Genomic DNA, 15478 nt, shown 5'->3' with positions numbered 1-15478 from the left:
TCGCTTATCTTACTCACACAGCTACCTCATTGCGCCTCTTTTTTTCTTTGCGTCATGTGCTGTTTGGGGAGGGTTTTTTGGAAGGGACATCCTGCGTGACACTGCAGTGCCACTCCTAGATGGGCCCGGTGTTTGTGTCGGCCACTTGGGTCGCTTATCTTACTCACACAGTCAGCTACCTCATTGCGCCTCTTTTTTTCTTTGCGTCATGTGCTGTTTGGGGAGGGTTTTTTGGAAGGGACATCCTGCGTGACTCTGCAGTGCCACTCCTAGATGGGCCCGGTGTTTGTGTCGGCCACTAGGGTCGCTTATCTTACTCACACAGCGACCTCGGTGCAAATTTTAGGACTAAAAATAATATTGTGAGGTGTGAGGTATTCAGAATAGACTGAAAATGAGTGGAAATTATGGTTTTTGAGGTTAATAATGCTTTGGGATCAAAATGACCCCCAAATTCTATGATTTAAGCTGTTTTTTAGGGTTTTTTGAAAAAAACACCCAAATTCAAAACACACCCGAATCCGACAAAAAAAATTCGGTGAGGTTTTGCCAAAACGCGGTCGAACCCAAAACACGGCCGCGGAACCGAACCCAAAACCAAAACACAAAACCCGAAAAATTTCAGGCGCTCATCACTAATCATCAGTGCTCAGTAGTATCATCAGTGCTCAGTATCACTGGTCAGTAGTATCATCAGTGCTCAGTATCACTGGTCAGTAGTATCATCAGTGCTCAGAATCACTGGTCAGTGCTCAGTGTCTTGTGCTGCTCAGTGTCAGTTCTCAGTATCACTGCTCAGTAGTATCATCAGTGCTCAGTATCACTGGTCAGTAGTATCATCAGTACTCAGTATCACTGCTCAGTAGTATCATCAGTGCTCAGTAGTATCATTAGTGCTCAGTATCACTGCTCAGTAGTATCATCATTGCTCAGTATCACTGCTCAGTAGTATCATCAGTGCTCAGTATCACTGCTCAGTAGTATCATCAGTGCTCAGTATCACTGCTCAGTAGTATCATCAGTGCTCAGTATCACTGGTCAGTAGTATTATCAGTGCTCAGTATCACTGCTCAGTAGTATCATCAGTGCTCAGAATCACTGCTCAGTAGTGTCATCAGTGCTCAGTATCACTGGTCAGTAGTATTATCAGTGCTCAGTATCACTGCTCAGTAGTATCATCAGTGCTCAGAATCACTGCTCAGTAGTGTCATCAGTGCTCAGTATCACTGGTCAGTAGTATTATCAGTGCTCAGTATCACTGCTCAGTAGTATTATCAGTGCTCAGAATCACTGGCCAGTGCTCAGTGTCTTGTGCTGCTCAGTGTCAGTTCTCAGTATCACTGCTCAGTAGTATCATCAGTGCTCAGTATTACTGCTCAGTGTCATGACAGAAGAAAATGTTTTGGAGGTTATGGAGGTGTCTTCCTCAGAGGAGTCTGTACCAGTTACTCAGGATTGCCTTGAGTGGTTTCATCCCATTAGGATGGAGACAGAATGGCTGGATAGCCTAGGAAATAAGATTCCTCAGAGTTCATTAGGGCATACTCTATTAAGTTGCTGGGAAAAAGCTACGAAGAATGCTCTAGATATGGATCATTCCATTTCATCTAGGACCCCCTCAGCTCCTGATACACAGGTCTTGCAGGCCAACGCGGACATTGATGCCGACACAGGGATCGACACAGAAGTTAGAGGGGGGCACTATGATAGATTGGAATATAAAATTCAGCAATTTATTAATGCCATTAGGGATGTGTTAGAAATACCTATACAAACAGAGGAAAATTCTTGTATGATAACTGCAAAATCATTAGTGACATTCCCGGTTTCGGAAGAGATGAACACCCTATTTGAAAGATCCTGGTTAAACCCAGAAGAGGTTTTTCACATTCCCAATAAAGTACTTAAGACATATCCCTTTCCTGAGGAGGATAGAAGGAGATGGGAGATTCCTCCCATAATGGACATTTCGGTGTTCAGGCTGCTGCCATTTGATATAATTCCCGTGATACTGGCTTGTAATTCTAGTGATTATGTCATTTTCTTCCAGTGATTTGGACCAATAAATAATACCATTGATTAGAACGAATAATTCCTGTGATATTGAGGTGTTTATGTCGCTTAGCTTAGCCATCCAGCGACCTTGGTGCACCTCTTTTTTTCTTTGCATCATGTGCTGTTTGGGGACTATTTTTTTAAGTGCCATCCTGTCTGACACTGCAGTGCCACTCCTAGATGGGCCAGATGTTTGTGCCGCCCACTTGGGTCTCTTAGCTTAGTCACACAGCGACTGCAAATTTTGCAAATTGAGTGGAAATTATTGTTATTGAGGTTAATAATACTATAGGATCAAAATTACCCCCAAATTCTATGATTTTAGCTGTTTTTGAGTTTTTTTTAAAAATCACCCGAATCCAAAACACATCCGAATCCAAAACCCGAAAAGGTGGTTTTGCCAAAATGCCTCCGAATCCAAAACACGACCGCGGACCCGAATCCAAAACCAAAACACAAAAAACGAAAAGTGCCCGCCGCACATCTCTAGTAATTACACATTGTCACTACACCAGTGGTTCCCAAACTTTTTTTGAATAACGGCGCCCTAGAGTATCAGAATTTTTTTCACGGCACCCCTAGGCCAAAAGTTTTTTTATTGAGAGATGTAGAATAAATATTAAATTAAGTACATTGTGTTTATATGTCATATTTAGGTTTAATTGTGTGGTGTGGGACAGAAATTGCTTCTGTTTGTCCACATATTTTATGATTGGCAGCCACCAGCACTCGTTTTGCCTGTTACATTGATCATAAATAATTTAAATTGGTTCTGGATCACCAATCCAAAGCACCCCTGAAAGTGTCCTGAGGCATCCCAGGGAGCCTAGGCACACAGTTTGGGAACCTCTGCCCTAGACATTGACCTAATATTGAATATCCTCTAACCAGTCATGATGTTGCCATAGTTAAAACATCAATATGTAACATGTTGACATCTGAAAGAAATACCAACATGTACACACAATCAGGAGCAATGGTCAACTGAAAAGAAATCCTTCACTGCAATACCTAGTGTAAGATCTAGAAAGGGCAAGGGGGGTATGGGGGGAATTTAGCATACAGAACCAATCAGATTCAGACCATCTCTTAATTGACCCCCCCCCCCCCCCCCACACACACACACACACACACACACACACACACACACACACTATTTTCATAGTGACTTGTGCAGTGCTTCTCCTAGACAGGCACCATCTATGGTTTGCCCCTTGTTTTAGCATCAGTTTTAGGTCAGTTCACAAACCGACCTTTAGTAAATCTCCATTTTTTATAGTTGTTTATGTAAACATAATTATGTGATTTGAGACTTCTGGTGGGTGGCGCATCCAAGATGGCCACGTTTTAATCAAGCTCTGCTCACGGAGGCCCCATCCTTTGCCATCTACCTGATTCCCGGCCACTTAGGGGCACACTATTTGTGGGATTGCCTTCCCCTAGTGCTGAGGAACTTGCTGCTACCCGTTTGGAGACGATCTGCTGGGTGGAGGCCCCGTTCCCCCGGAGTCGGGCCCACGACCGGGCCGCCGCGTGGTGAGGATTCGCGCTGCCCACTGTCCTGCTTGGACTGCCCTGCGGTTATTGCCGGCTGGCCTGCCGCTCCCTTGCTGTGGACTGGGTGAGATTCACTGTGCTGTCCCCCCCCTCGAGCTACCTCCTGCCCGCCGCTAGACTGGGGATGTCGCCCGGATACCCGGAGAGGTGCCTCCGGGACATCTGACTCTCGGATCAGCCGGTGGGGCTGGAGATCGAAGGCCACGTCTAGATAACTCACCTTTCCCCGCTCCCGGGACCCCTGTTGCTGGTGGATCGGAGCCGCGTTGCATGCCTACAGCCTGAGGTGTTCGGGGCTCCGACACCTTGACCGTCGCTACACCGGCATCAACGCAGCGGCTCCCCTGCAGGACTGTTACCGCTGGCTCGTCCTCCTCTGGCGTTGTCTCGTCAGTCCTGTCGCACGCCTGTCGAGAGACCTTCTTACTGCGGTCGCGACCCCTGGGAGGCTGGTCACTATCCCCCGTTGGGGCGCCTAGGCTGATGCGGGATCCGTGGATAGACACTGCGGCCTGACCCTTCCCCTGATATACTTTGCCCGTTACCAACACCCCGCCGCTGGAGAAGCATTGCGGTGCTCTAGCCACTCACCTGCATAGTGGCGCTGTCTCCTCATGGTCTCGGGGGGATCCTGATTAAGAGGGCTCTCTCTTGTTGTGACTAGCCTTAAGACTCTTTGGGACCCCGTGGCGCTGGCCTGCTTTTCTAACAGGGAGTTCACCTGGTGTTTTTAATACCTCCCCTACTTTCTGCTCACTGAGCATTCTTTCCACGTCCCCTGACCTTCTACCTTTCCCTGTCTCCTTTTTAAGTTATTTTTTTCCCTGTCACGGCCCCTGTCCTTTTATTGTTTTCCTCCCCATTTCTTTGTTATTACCTTTTTCCCTCTCCCCCCCTAATTTGGATTTGCTGTGACTACACCTGCCTATATACCCTTTTTTAGGCCACAGATACATGGATTATTGGCCTTCCATGTAACCTTATAGCTTGACCTGGGAGACACTGACACCTTGTGGCCTTATTATTATAACTTTATAATTTTTTTTTTTTCTTTCTTAATGGTTATTGCTTAGTTTATTCTGCCTTAATTTCACGTTTTTTACAGGCACCATTGTTTTTGTTTACTGTGTACAGTATATATCGTACACACCTACGATATCTCTCCATGCACAATATATATATATACTTATTAGTAGTATTGTTTACCATTGCCTTTGCCATTTTCTGTACAAATGCTCTTTTACTTGTAATACTTAATACCCGGACCAGCATTACCTCCTTTATAGTACCAGAGTTGGTTGTTCGCTGGTTTGTTACTATATAACTACGAGGTGTGACATTTATATTTAGATATGTGATACTTAATTTTCCCTTTTGGGGCGTTATACTTTACGATTTCAGATGTCTCTCATCTGATACTTTTATTTACTGGTGAACAGCGACCGATCCTCTTGGATCTCACCTATTAAACATTTCATAATTGATGGAGAGGTTCCTGAATAGAACTGTATCAGAAAATATGGTTAGAAGGAAATCACATAAAACAGGTGGCTCTTCCCCTTCGCAATCGCAGCCCGTAATGAACATGGATGGGAATCCCGACCCCATGTCCCAACCAGACGCAACCCCCCCAGTGTCCCAAACCGCTAAAGAGATTCTTTCGGTGCTTATGCCCCATATTGATAGGAAATTAGATGAATTCAGGGATTCGTTTCAGTCCACCATGCGAGAAGTGGCCTCGAATACCTCGAGAATATCGGAGGTGGAGCAGAGAGTTAGTGATTTAGAGGACACGGTCCACAATGTGGAGTCTTCTGCTGACTCGTCCATTGGCATGATCCGGGAACTCCAAGATAAACTAGATGAACTAGAAAATCGGAATCGGAGAAATAATCTTCGTTTTATTGGTATCCCGGAACATGTCAAACCCTCCCTCCTGGGCGACTACCTAGCCTCTCACTTAGTTCCTGCTCTCCATATATCTGACAAAATGGAGTTTCCCCAGATTGAACGAGTCCATAGGGTCGGGGCTGAAAGGGAGGGTCCCAATCCTCCTCCCAGACCGGTGGTGGCCCGATACTTTGATTATAGGACGAAGGAAATAATATTACGAGCGTATAAAAAATTGGGCAAATTAGTCATTGATGGTACCCGCATTTTGATCTTCCAGGATTTCTCAGTGGCGGTAACCCAAAAACGCAGGGCATTCTCGCCAGTTTGTAAATTTCTGGTAGAATCGCAAAAACGCTTTGCTCTATTGTACCCTGCCAGGTTGAGGGTCACCGATAATGGACGCACAATTTTCTTTGATGACCCAGACGAGGCCCGTAGACATTTTCTGTCTTCTCCCCCCTCACAGAGTTCGCCAGTAACGCTATCCCTGAGATCCCCCAACCGTTGAATGTGTATGTCAACACGAGTATTGTTTATGTACTTTAGTACTGTTTTCCATTTAACGATGGGGGTCAAGGGCTTATCTTTTATTCGCCCCTTATTAGTTAACAGTTCTTATGTTATCACTTAGGAGACTGGTTCTCCACACTCAGTTTACTGTTTGTTTTTTGTTGATTCTAATGGTTGGTTGCAGTGTTGCCACTGTGACCCTCTATGAAAATTTTTGGTTTGAGAAAATTCAGAAAAGGTTATTGAGGCATGACTTTTTTCTTTCTGATAATTGTGATGTGTCTAATTTACTATATTTCCAAATGTTTATATTGTATTATGGAGTGCTGGTAGCAGAGAGACGGGAGCATCTAGCCGAGACTGCGACTAGTGGGCTGTCCCCCGCTAGCTGGGACGGGGGGCCCCAACACACATCAATGGGATTATGCGGCAAACTCAGCGCAGCGAACACTGGGATTAGATGATGGCAAGTAATACACTTAATCTGCCATACTCGCCTCCCCACAACTCGATTAAATGTCTATCATGGAATGTTGGCGGGCTCAACTCCCCCATTAAACGTCAAAGGGTCTTATCCCACCTTAAGAAATTTAGCCCAGACATCATTTTTCTACAAGAGACCCACTGGAGGGAAGGTGATGGTTCCTCCCTTCGCGCTGGCTGGTTGGGAGATTGCTTTTCGGCCTCATCTGTCAATAAGACTAGAGGGGTGGCTATCTTATTTGCACGACACCTCCCCCACACTATTTTAAACATGGTCTCGGATCCTGATGGTCGATACTTACTGATAGACGTTAAGATTGGGGATGCCACATACACTCTTGTGAACATATACGCTCCCAATACCCAAGTGTCCGAGTTTTTGAATAAGGTGACCTTCTTGATACAACAGCGAGAGGTTTTTCCACTAATACTTGGGGGTGACTTCAACACGGTGCATGATCCGACCCTAGACAAGACTCCAATCCCGTCCAACCGACATTCTGCTATTTGGTCCACACTTGTGAAACTTATATTAGAACTCCAAATGACTGATGTCTGGAGACTTTTCAACCCATCAGACAAATCCTTTACTTTCCATTCGGGGGTTCACCGTACGGTCTCTCGCATAGACTATTTTTTAGTGGCGAACTCTCTAATATCTGAGGTGACCTCTGCAAATATTGCTGAAATCTTGGTGTCGGATCATGCGCCGATTGAATTCTCATTTAGGCTGCCATATACAGGCCCCGCACACCGCACTTGGAGATTTCCTGCATACCTATTCCAATCAGAAAAATTTAGGGACTACTTAAAACGTAACTGGCTAGACTATGTAGACAACAATATCACACACTGGAATGACCCGGTCCTTTTCTGGGAGGCATCGAAGTCTGTGATGCGGGGTAGCATCATCTCATACGTATCTGGTCGTAATAAGATTCAAAGGGACCAATATCATTCCCTCTCCCATACGTTGCAGACTACATTTGCTGAATACGTGGCAGACTCCTCGGAGGAGAAATTCACTATATACAATCAGGCTAAATCCGTATTGGAAAATTTTTTACTTTCCCAGGCTCAATCGCGTCTAGATTACACGAAAAATAAATATTATAGATGGGGGGCCAGGACGGGACGTTTATTGGCCTCATTAACTAAGGGCTATAAGCGAAGAAACCATATTGTTTCTATTAAGGACATTAGAACTTCCCATTGTCTGACACAAACCTCCGACATATCAAAAGCCTTCTACGACTATTATTGTAACCTATATTCTGCTAGACCATCGACTTCAGAGTCTTTAGACGCTATTATTAGAGAGGCCAATTTGCCTAGTCTAGATCCAGAACAAATTGACATATTAGACTCGGAAATAACAGAAGAGGAAATAAGATTGGCCATTTCTTCTTTGCATACTTGTAAAGCCCCGGGACCAGATGGATTCTCGGGGGAATACTTTAAAATCCTGTCTACTGATATTGTCCCGACTTTGTTAGAACTGTACCGTACTATCCATAGAAAGCACCCACACTACCCCTCTTTTAATGCTGCCTTCACGACTCTCATTCCAAAGCCGGACCGTGACCCTATACTGTTGAGTTCCTATCGTCCTATTACCCTGTTAAATGTGGACTTTAAAATCTTATCTAAAATTATGTCATCTCGCATACAATTATTCTCCTCCTCCCTTTGCTCATCTCACCAACTAGGTTTCACCCGAGGTAGACAACTAGTCAAAGGTATTCGTACAGCCATTGCTTCCATTGTTGCTTCCAACAATAATCCCACCATTCCCAATATGCTCCTGAGCCTCGACGCTCAGAAAGCCTTTGATACGGTATCCTGGCCCTTTTTATTTAAAGTTTTATCAACTAGAAATTTTGGCTCAGACTTTATTAATCTCGTAAAGTTCTTCTATAGCTCCCCCACAACTTTCCTTTTAGTAAACGGCACGAGAAGTGACCCTGTTGTTATGTCTAGAGGTACCCGCCAGGGCTGCCCTCTATCTCCCCTACTCTTTAATTTGTCCCTTGACCCCTTACTTCGTATAATTGATTCCTGGCCCACCTTGAAGGGTATTTTGGTTGGTTCGGTTGAGGTGAAACTCACTGCATTCGCGGATGATGTTTTAATTCACATATCTAATCCTAAACATTCCCTCAAACCATTGCTGGAATTGCTTGATAGAGTGGGATCTCTCTCTGGATTTTTCATTAACTTTGAAAAATCTAGCGCACTCTACCTGAAAAAAGGTTTTCATAGACCCTTGTGGGCGGCGCAGCTACCCTTGAATTGGGCTAGAAAGAAATTCCCATACTTGGGCGTTCTTCTCCCCAAAAATATTGCGGACCTTTATGATATAAATATTGGGAAACTGCTCTCAAAACTTACGAGGGATCTCGAGGCAATGGTACACTTGCCACTCTCTTTTTTAGGAAGGACAAACATAATTAAAATGATATATTTCCCAAAACTTCTTTACCCATTACAAGTCCTCCCCCTTTTGCTTTCTAGACAAGATCTCTTACAAATAACGGCGGCCTTTAGGAAATTCATTTGGAATAATAAGCGCGCAAGAATTGGTTTATTCAAACTAGGTCAGCCTAAAACCAATGGGGGAGTTAACTTCCCGGATATTCTGACATATAGCTATGCTTCTCATGTTCGTTATATTAAAGATTGGTTGTCTAGTACCCAGACCTATGCTGATTCATTTCTTGAACAAAACTTTATTCCTCATGTGTCCCTGGTAGCTTTTTTACATCTGACTGATGCTGAAATTTCCACTGATTTAACGATTAATCCCCTTTTAATGACTACGAGGAAGGTCTGGCTATCCTTAAGACATAAATATAAACTACATAAACATATATCTATTCATTTACCTTTTTTACATAATCCAGGTTTTCAAAATGGAGAGGCCTCTGGTCCTTTCAATGATTGGAAATCTTTAGGAATTTGTAATATAGGCCAGCTCATTAACTCTAGATCCCATAAACCACTAACATATGCGGAGGCCTTATCTAAATACCCATATATTGGCCCTCAGAACTTTGCTTTTTTTCAAGCCCAACATTATGCTAGTAAATTTCTAGATTATTACCTGCGACTGATTGGGATAACCAATTGGATCAAATATTAACGCGACCGGAACAATCCAAAGGTGCTATATCATTCTATTATAAACAACTTCACACCTCACTAGACCATACTTTATATAAAACTGGTATAGCCCAATGGTTGGAACATTTTCCTAATTTAGATGTAGATGGGTTACTGCACATGTTACACTTCTCCATAGCCATGTTCCCAGCTGCTAAATACACAGAAATGTATCTTAATATCTTTCACAGATCTTATATTTCTCCCCACAGAGGTTTCTTGATAGGCCTATTGGATGATCCTTCCTGCCCCAAATGTGGCCACTGTACGGCTGATCATTATCACTGTCTCTGGGCATGTCCGCTTTTGAGACGGTTTTGGCTAGCTGTATGGCGCTTTGCCTCCCAACAATTGGTGAATTATATCCCTCTTACACCGGAATGGGCTATATTTGGTATGGTGCCCTCTGGTGTCAGAGTATCCAAACCTGTTAAAAAATTACTTTTGGCAATCTCATCGGCAGCCAGGAAAGCTGTTTTACACATGTGGATCCATAGGTCAGCTCCGACTTTAGAAATGTTCAGAGACAAACTATTTTTTATTTGCCAAATGGATTGGTTAGAGGCCTCACTCCAGAAAGAATCTCGCACAGAGTCTTTTTTCGCAACATGGGAGAGTTTTATTGAAACACTTCCTACTCATACTAAAGAGGCCATTGGCTTTTGTTTTCGCAGCACACTCTGGTATGAAACTAGGATTTACCTTAATGACCCTCCCATTACGTTTGATAGCGTTGATAAGTGGCCATGCCGTGCTCCCGTCTCTCTGTAGGCCTATGGAGTATTTACAGGTGTTATTTGGTGCTTTATTTTATTATACAGATTGCCTGCATTTATGATTCTCCTTGCACCATGCACTATATATTGTATCTGCTACATTATGTATCACAATGTCTCCATGTACACTGATATTTTCTCTAAAGAAATGCTTCAATAAAGAAAGAAATGTTTAAAAAAAAAAATTATGTGATTTGAGCTGAGATTTGAAGGAGCTGAGGGAACAGACAACCTATCACACCTCTTTCCTTCTTCCCATCTACGCTCTTTCTCTAGACCACAGCCAATCACCCAGATAGAGGGACCATCCCTGTTGATGTTCCAAAGAGTCAGTCTTGTTGTGACAGATATTTTCTCCACATTTCAGGACTCTGTATTGTTACGCAACCCCATCTGTGATCTCCCCTGGAGAGACACTGATCATGGCCTGTGAGCTGTTGGTGGATGTGTTCCAGAAACTGAAGATCATTACCAGCAAACTGCTGCTGGTGGTGGAGGAACAACATGGGCTCAGCATCCCCATAGACAAGAAGGTACTAGCATTCTCCTACAACTCAGCCAAGGAAACACTGCTGGGTACTAGTGGGTCAGCCAGGTGTGGCCACTTGCTGACCACCATATCCAGGAAGGACGTGGACTGCCCAGGAATAACCAGCTCTAGAACTTCAGATCGTGTAAGCCATTGTAGTCAGGGCCGGATTAAAGCTGGTGGGCGCCCAGGGCAATGGAGGTTGTGGGGGCCACCACTACTTACATTGCTGGCAAAGCCCGGCCCCCCATCGGCTGCACACCTGAGATGGAGATCTCCTCACCAGTGGCAGTTGCAGCGCAGTCGACAAATCAAATAGGGTACCCGCCACCCCAAACACTGCCAGACATTGCTGTTTGGGACTCACTGGCAGTTGGTGTGGCTCCCCTGTTTGAATTTTGGACTGTGCTACAACTGCCACTGGAGAGGAGATATTTATCTCCATCTCCGGAGAACATAAATATCAAATTTTCGATCTTTTATGAGATAATTATGTTTTATTACATATCCCCCTTGGTCTTTTGAGTCTGTGGTCCTATATGCCTCCTGCAGATTTGAACACTGGCTTCCTGGCTCAGTGCACTCTTTGGCTGTCACAGTACCACTTAGATTGTCTCTACAGGCAGCCTGACTGGCTTCCACAATGCCACCTGGGCTGTATACAAAGGAGCAGTTACACCTGACTGCACAGTTCCCCTTGGATTGTCTCCACTCGGCAGGACTTAGGTGTGGTCACACTTCCTTTTTCTTCCCTGTGTGTGCAGATCCCTCCAACCTTATACAAAATCCATTGCTCACTATTGCCATCTATCTTGATATTATCACAAATCTCCCACCACAGTTCACAACCCCTGGAGTAAGCTGTTTGGGATGAGGCATTTTATGATGAAGTCCTTCTTCATTCTTCACCGGATCATCATTCAGGCTCTTGGGTTTCCTTTTTTTAACTTCATGGGAGCCCTTGAACTCATTGCTTACTATATTGAGCACTTGAAACTCATTATTGGATTCCACATTAGGTGTTAAGAATTCAAATTAATTTTACTATTAAAAATAAATGTTATTATCTTGAAGCTAAAGCTATTAGGACAAATTCAGGTGCTGATAACACATGTGATTGCTGCTGTTGTTACACACAGAATTACTTCGACATCTGAACAGAAGCACCTTCAAACATCTCTTTCCACAAGCAGTGGATCAGGATCAGTGTCGGACTGGGGCATGATGGGCCCACTGGGGGATGCAGTGGTAGGAGCCAATGTTTAGGGGTGTGGTCAGTCTCCAGAAGGGGTGTGGCCAACCACCACAGAGACTTGGCTAACTATTAGAGTGCATGGTCTCGGCCCCTTGATAAATATATACAGCAAATACTGCTAGTCCAAGCATGATAAAGTACCAGATTAATAACAGCAATGTCCTGTAGAAAATACGCCATAGTCCTGGGCAGTATAAGGTAACATACTGTATGTATAATTTATAATTCAATGGCACAGACTGGAATATGATCCCTAGAAGGGGAGGTGGGCCCGCCAGCCAGGGGGGGCCCACCGGTGGTTTCCCCTGTACCCCTGTGGGCCAGTCCAACCCTGATCAGAATGGTGATCTTGCAAATACATGTGCAACTCTTTATATGTCCGACTATCCACACTGAGATCCATACAGACAGTGAAGATGCAATTGCTCTCAACATGCATGTAAGACTGAATCAGCCTCTGCATGTAACTTGGTTCAGGATCCGGCACTAAAAATGTTATACACAATACAGGGGTTTTATCAAATCAGAATGATATAGTATATTGTGTATTGAATATGACCGCCAGATAGGTATAAGTAATGCTTATTGACCCCAGTAGGATTTAGCCCATAGTATTATTATCTCTACGCTTGTCTCCATTGCAGCAATGTTTAAATAATTAGTGCCATATGTATTGCACCTATAATATTACATGAAAAGTTCCAACCCTAACAAATACTTACTTTAATTAGAACCTTCTTATTATTTGTTCTGAAGCAATCCAAGTGAAGGTGGACAAAACCCTTGGACAGAATGGTCCACCCCTGTGTAAATGAATCTCTGGTAATCTTCAGAATTCCTGACTAAACTCACCCCAGTCATATAGTCATGAAAAAAAGAGACTCTCCTGATTGTCTGGGGTATGAGTCGGCTCAACTTAGGTCGACAGTCATTAGGTCGACCACTGAAGGTCGACATAAGCATTAGGTTGACATGCACTAGCATACCTCCCAACTTTTGTCCCTTTGGAAGAGGGTCACGCCACGCCAGAGGTGTGCCCGGAAAGGAGGTGGAGCTTCTAGTAGAGGGGCAGGGACTCTCGGTAAGGGGCGTGGCCTATTGCAGCAAACCCCCCCCGTTTTCATCATTGTGGGGGCGTGTCCAGCGCTCCATGAGCTGCTGGACAGCTCCCGGCTCTCCTCCTTGTGCTGATAGATGCCATGCGCATGCGCGCGGCATCTATTCAGTGTGATCACCGGCTGCTTTGCAAAGCAGAGCAGCGGTGATCACAGGATCTCCCAACTGCCCCCCCCGCCCGCGGGACACTGCGACCCGCGGGAGGGACAGCGGGATTTTGTCCAATTAGCGGGACTGTCCCGCTGAAATTGGGACAGTTGAGAGGTATGCACTAGGTCGACATGGGCATTAGGTCAAAATGTACTAGGTCGACAGGTGAAAAGGTCGACATGAGTTTTGGGACTTTTGTTTGTGTCGTTTTCTTCGTAAAGTGATGGGGGAACCCCAATTAGTGCACCGTGTCCCCTCGCATGGCTCGCTTCGCTCGCCATGCTTTGGGCAAGGTGCCTCGCTCCACTACCTCTGTGCACAGGTTACCATTCTCAATTGTAGTCCACATGGATCGTAAAGTATGAAAAAGTCCAAAAAGTGAAAAAAAAAGTGAAAAACTCATGTCGACCTTTTGACCTGTCGACCTAGAACATGTCGACCTAATGCCCATGTCAGCCTTCAGTGGTTGACCTAATGACTGTCGACCTAAGTTGTGTCAACGTAACGACCGTATCCCATTGTCTGAATCCCATCAGATACTCAAATTCCAGGAGCACACATATGGGGGTTTTCAGTTGCCCAGAACCCTTCTTGCACCATATTGGAATCTTGATGCCTAGAGCTATATTAGATTTATATGCATTTCTCCTTGAGTCTGTATCCCCATGTGTTCATCTGCCCCCCCTCCCCACGTTTGTATTTGCACACCCCTTTCCTCTTTGTATCTGCTCTCTCCCTCTTTTCCCGATATCAATTTCTGTAGTTTCCATTTGCCTAGAACTCACCCCCATCTGCTCCAATTCCCTTCTCTTTCTTTCAACAGCGGCACAGGCACGGTAACATGTTTCGTAAACAAATTAAAATCCCCCCCAAAAAACCATTCATTAAAACAAATGCTTTATTAAAAGACTTACCATCATTCCATTAATTGTGATAAAAGAACAGAATCGTGGTGGTACAACTACAGTACTACCAAAATCCTTAGTAACGTGTTTGTAAAGCCCCATCTGACAGTCCTGTATGTGCCCTTAGTTGATGATGATGATGATGAGTATGTTGTTCTGGTTGGTACACTTAAAACATATGTAAATGCACTTTCATTGTAATTTAAGTCTTGGTATTTTTTCATTTGCATGTATCATAGGGTTCAGTATGATTGACCGCCGGACTGGATGGCGACGATACCAATTCCGACATCGGCATCCCGATCTGTGAAATCTGTAAGGTAAGTGTGTTCTCCCCTCTCCCCTACCCCCTAACCCTCCCTTCCCACAGCCTAGCCCTAACCTCCTCTCCGGTGTCTAGCAATAACCTCCACCCAGGTGGTACCTAAACCTAACCCCGCTTTCCCAGCAGCCTAACCCTAACCCTCCCCCTTAATGCCTAAACCTAACCTCCCGCGGTGGCGCCTAACCCTAACTGTAACTTCCAAGCCCCCGGCAGTCTAAACCTAGCCCATCAGGGTAGAGCCTGAACCTGACCACCACCCACGACCCTAACCTGCCTGCTATACTAACATTTGGGATGACAGCTGTCAGGATTTGGGTGCCGGCATTCTGACGGGTGTCGGGTTTCCTGCGTCTGTATTCCGACTGATGGGATCTCAACAGCCCAGCACCTTATCTGCATCCCGTATCATATGATATATGCAATTCACAATAAATATGTAACTTATTTTCCATATAGGATTTTGACACAAAAGCATAAGAGTCTACATGACACCCTCTATGTCCTTAAAAATGTTCTGACAGTTTCTGATGGCTCAATACCCTTTTAATACATTTTACATAAGGTTCCCTTTAATCTGATTTGACAGAAAAGGACACAGTAGCGTTTTTTGTTTCCTACTTTCACTTTTTTTTTTACTTTTTTTTTATTGTCATATTTTTAAGCATACCGGATTTGAGAAAAAAAAAATAACATTATACAGTGCATCCGGAAAGTATTCACAGTGCTTCACTTTTTCCACATTTTGTTATGTTACAGCCTTGT

General features: G+C 44.4%; 1 protein-coding gene across 1 annotated transcript in view; it reads right to left on the bottom strand.

Annotated features, from left to right (window-relative positions):
• The window catches only part of LOC134934177 (extracellular calcium-sensing receptor-like), a 101753-nt gene extending 97525 nt beyond the window's left edge, over positions 1 to 4228 (bottom strand). Inside the window, exon 1 of the mRNA XM_063929670.1 lies at positions 4204 to 4228. Coding sequence (XP_063785740.1) covers positions 4204 to 4228 — 25 coding nt within the window. The remainder of the gene's footprint in view (positions 1 to 4203) is intronic.
• Positions 4229 to 15478: the final 11250 nt, after the last annotated feature.

Source organism: Pseudophryne corroboree, chromosome 6 (genome assembly GCF_028390025.1).
Source record: "Pseudophryne corroboree isolate aPseCor3 chromosome 6, aPseCor3.hap2, whole genome shotgun sequence".
NCBI classification, from domain to species: domain Eukaryota; kingdom Metazoa; phylum Chordata; class Amphibia; order Anura; family Myobatrachidae; genus Pseudophryne; species Pseudophryne corroboree.
Note: the sequence above shows the minus strand (reverse complement) of the source record. Positions and strands in the feature narration are given on the sequence as shown.